The 3,806-nt window shown below is 64.2% G+C and overlaps 1 protein-coding gene across 1 annotated transcript in view; it reads right to left on the reverse strand.

The window, feature by feature from the left end:
* The window catches only part of MS4A10 (membrane-spanning 4-domains, subfamily A, member 10), a 12,508-nt gene that overhangs the window by 2,977 nt on the left and 5,725 nt on the right, over positions 1-3,806 (reverse strand). The window contains exons 3-6 of the mRNA XM_014539185.1: positions 3,731-3,806; positions 2,722-2,841; positions 1,105-1,161; positions 542-673 (exon numbers count right to left, since the gene is read on the reverse strand). The exon at positions 3,731-3,806 is cut by the window's right edge and continues 36 nt beyond it. Of these exons, the coding sequence (XP_014394671.1) occupies positions 542-673; positions 1,105-1,161; positions 2,722-2,841; positions 3,731-3,806 (385 nt within the window). The remainder of the gene's footprint in view (positions 1-541; positions 674-1,104; positions 1,162-2,721; positions 2,842-3,730) is intronic.

Here is a 3,806-nt window from a genome sequence, read left to right on the forward strand (position 1 = left end):
GTGGGGCCCGGGGGTGGGGGGGGGGGGGGGGCAGGGCGAGGCCTCACTGGGTGCCTGCAGGGTCACACCAGCCAGCAGGGGGCAGGCCAGCGAGGTGGGCCTGGGGAGGAGGGTGCTGTGCGGCCCGAGCGGGTCGGTCTCTGTCACTGCTCCACGCCCAGTGCCTGGCACCCAGGGGTCTTTGGTGGAATTGCCTAAGGTCTGTGAGCTGGAGGACCTCCTGGGTCCCTCCCGGGGGGGCTGCGGGGGGCCTGGGCATGACCTCATTGCACCCCACTTAGATGGGGAGATCGGGGCTCAGAGGGGAGCAGTGTAGCTTACAGGGCCCCCATCTGTAAAGGGGGGGTCGGACTCGGTGATGGGAGTGGTGCTGGCCAGCGAGAAGGCAGCACCCTTTGCGGGCACCTCACGGGGGAGAGCAGGTTGGCCGAGGTCCCCCCACCTTTGCCGGGGCTCCCGGGGGAGCCAGAAACTTGCTCGCAGCCGCGCCCCAGGCGGCGCCTTCCTGGGAGTCTGAGGACGCCGGGGCCTGGGCACTCACTGTGCTGTTGGGGTACGGTCTCCAGATCGGGGTCTCAAACGGACTCTCCAGGAAGAGGTCCTTGGCAAGGACGAAGAGGCCGGCCAGCACGCAGAGGAAGCTGAGGACGTTCGCAACCAGGCACAGCGCCTTCTGCAGGCGGAAAGCAGCAGTGACAACATGGTTAGGGTTAGGGTTAGGGTTAGGGTTAGGGTTAGGGTTAGGGGGCCAGGAGGAGTTGGCAGCAGCGGGTGGTGGGGTCAGGCTTGAACTTGAGAACAGTCACTCGGCTGCTGTGTGGAGAACAGGCTGGAGGGCACCTCCAGGCCAGACACCACGGTGGACAGAACGGGTGGAGGAAGGGTGTGGGGGGGGCGGGGAGGAAGGCGGGAGGCAGGGACGTGAGTGAGGGGCAGGCCTCCAGGGCCCGGGCACCTCTGCGTGGACGCCCTCTGCCATTGGGAAGGCTTGTGCCTGCTCCCGGCAGAACCTGGCCGCCGCCTCCCGGGGCCCTACACACACAGGGCCCTGCACAGGCGCCCCCGTCTGGGGGTGGAAGGGAACGGCTCAAAGCTCCAACTCACCAGAGAGGTTTTCGAAACCGCTGCCACTGCTATCGCCAAGATCCCTGAAATGAGGAACTGCAGGCCAGATTTGAAACAGTTGTAAGAGAGAAGCTGGGGGTCCTTGAAACCCACAAATTCCTACCCTTCTCACTATTCTTTAGGAAACGCACTTGTGGCGGCCAGCGGTATAGAGAGCACCATTTCTCCAACTAAGGGCCCGTCCCAGGCCCGCTCCAGCCAGCGCTCTGCCCTCCACACAGACCTCCACAGCCGGGGTCAAGCTGTGCCCTGCACTCCAGGTGCCCTCCCAGCCTCTCCGCTGCCCCCAGTTCATTAGCCCAAACCTCCCCCGTGGAGTCAGCTGCACTACCCCCTCCACACGGACCCTTCCCCCTTCCTGGATCTGGCGGGGGGAGGAGGTCACTCTCTATCCAAGGCCTGGGGTATTCCTGGGGTTACCCTTTCAAATGTTCGCTGAGCACCTACTACGCGCCCACCCGGGGCCCAGGGGTGAAAGGGCACTGCACGAGGAGACGGTCCCATCTCTGTGCATTGGGAGCTGGGAGCGGAGCGGCACAGTGGGCCCACGTGGCGGTGGGGGGCTGGGACCCTGTGAGCAGGACTCGGCCAGGAGGAGGAGGCCCTGGGAGCCTGGGGACTGTGTGCACGGCTCTCCTCTCGCTCCTGTCCTGCCCCAGGGCCTTGGGAGGACAGGAGCCCCCGTTTACACTCTCGGGCTCCTGCAGACCCACCCGACAGACACTTGGCTCCAGGGATGTGTTGCTGCATCTAAACGCAGCCTGGCCGCCTGGAAGCCTGGGGAACGCATGCTCACCCCCTTCTCTGCTGGAGGCGAGTTAAAAGAGGGCAGAGAGCAGAGCGCCTCCTGGGAAGGGTACTTAAAGAGAGACCAGGACAGAGCCAGCCTCTCCGCTGCCCCCAGTTCATTAGCCCAAACCTCCCCCGTGGAGTCAGCTGCACTACCCCCTCCACACGGACCCTTCCCCCTTCCTGGATCTGGCGGGGGGGGAGGAGGTCGCTCTCTGTCCAAGGACTGGGATATTCCTGGGGTTACTCTTTCAAATGTTCGCTGAGCACCTACTATGCGCCCACCCGGGGCCCAGGGGTGAAAGGGCACTGCACGCGGAGACGGTCCCATCTCTGTGCATTGGGAGCTGGGAGCGGAGCGGCACAGTGGGCCCACGTGGCGGTGGGGGGCTGGGACCCTGTGAGCAGGACTCGGCCAGGAGGAGGAGGCCCTGGGAGCCTGGGGACTGTGTGCACGGCTCTCCTCTCGCTCCTGTCCTGCCCCAGGGCCTTGGGAGGACAGGAGCCCCCGTTTACACTCTCGGGCTCCTGCAGACCCACCCGACAGACACTTGGCTCCAGGGATGTGTTGCTGCATCTAAACGCAGCCTGGCCGCCTGGAAGCCTGGGGAACGCATGCTCACCCCCTTCTCTGCTGGAGGCGAGTTAAAAGAGGGCAGAGAGCAGAGCGCCTCCTGGGAAGGGTACTTAAAGAGAGACCAGGACAGAGCAGAGAGAGGGACCCGGAGGCCCCCAGCTCCCAGCTCCCAGCCCCACCCGCATCCTGCCCCAAATGCCAGAGCCGGCCCATGCTTGGCTCCTACTCACAGAGGCAGCCCCCCAGAATGGGTACCAAGACTTCAGCGCCACCAGGTGAAGGTTCTTGACTGCAAAGACCAGGTAACCCCCTAGGACCGCGTGCAGCACCGCGATGGCAACGTGGGAGGCCTGGGCAGGGACGGGGAGCCGCTGTGAGGGGCCGGCCCTGGAGAGGCCATTGGTGCCTGGCCCAGCCGGCTCCCCACACTGAGGGCTCCTGGGTCGGCGGGAAGGCCCACTCCTGGGGGAGGCAGGTGGGTGTGGAGAGCGGCCACAGCGTTTGGACAGGTTCAAGCCTCGGACTAATGAGAGGGCCCGGTCCTCTCTGGCAAAGCCACGTGCAGGTCCCAGCACAATGACAGCCAAAGGCTGTGGCTGTGAGCTTGACCTGATGGTCCGAACCTGTGGATATAGGCTGCGGGAGTTGCAGCAAGTAAACAAAGTTTGATCAGGTGCATGTAATTGAGTAGATTTGAAACCCGAAAGAACATTGTAAACATCTTGACCATGCCCTTACTTTGCCTTGTGGAATCTGGCTATAAAATAAAGACTCGGCTTGCAGGCTGTGGCGCTGTCTCTCCATCAGAGAGCAGCATCCCACCTTGACCCAGCTTTCTTCTCTTGTCTGTCTTTTCTCCGTCCTTCACCGCCTGCCCTCAGGCTCACCGAACCTGGCTGAGCTGGCGCAGCACATATGGCGCCCAGCGTGGGGCTGAGTGTGCCATGGCCGTGCCGGCTCGCCACAGGTGGGGATCAAGTAACTGTCCTCCAACTGCGGCCACGCCAGTGCCCTCCAGCCTGGGTCTGGTGGGGGGATGGGGGAGAGAAGGGAGGAGAGGCAATGTTTTCTGTTGGGAACCTCCTGTGAGCCCCGGGCAGGGCTGGTGAGCATGACAGCCTCTCACCACCTCTCACCCTGAGTGTGACGGGAAGGGTCCTCCTCCATCCTCAGGGCTCCCCAGCACCCTTCCCGTGTACCCCCTTCTCCTCCTCCCCACCCCAGGGAATGGACACTCACGCCCAGCGCCTGGAGAAGGATGCGCCTCTCCGGGGGCCTCTCCTGGCGCCGGTCTGGAGGCAGGTGGCCGGGCTGG

This window comes from Myotis brandtii, unplaced genomic scaffold (genome assembly GCF_000412655.1).
Source record: "Myotis brandtii unplaced genomic scaffold, ASM41265v1 scaffold2089, whole genome shotgun sequence".
NCBI lineage: Eukaryota > Metazoa > Chordata > Mammalia > Chiroptera > Vespertilionidae > Myotis > Myotis brandtii.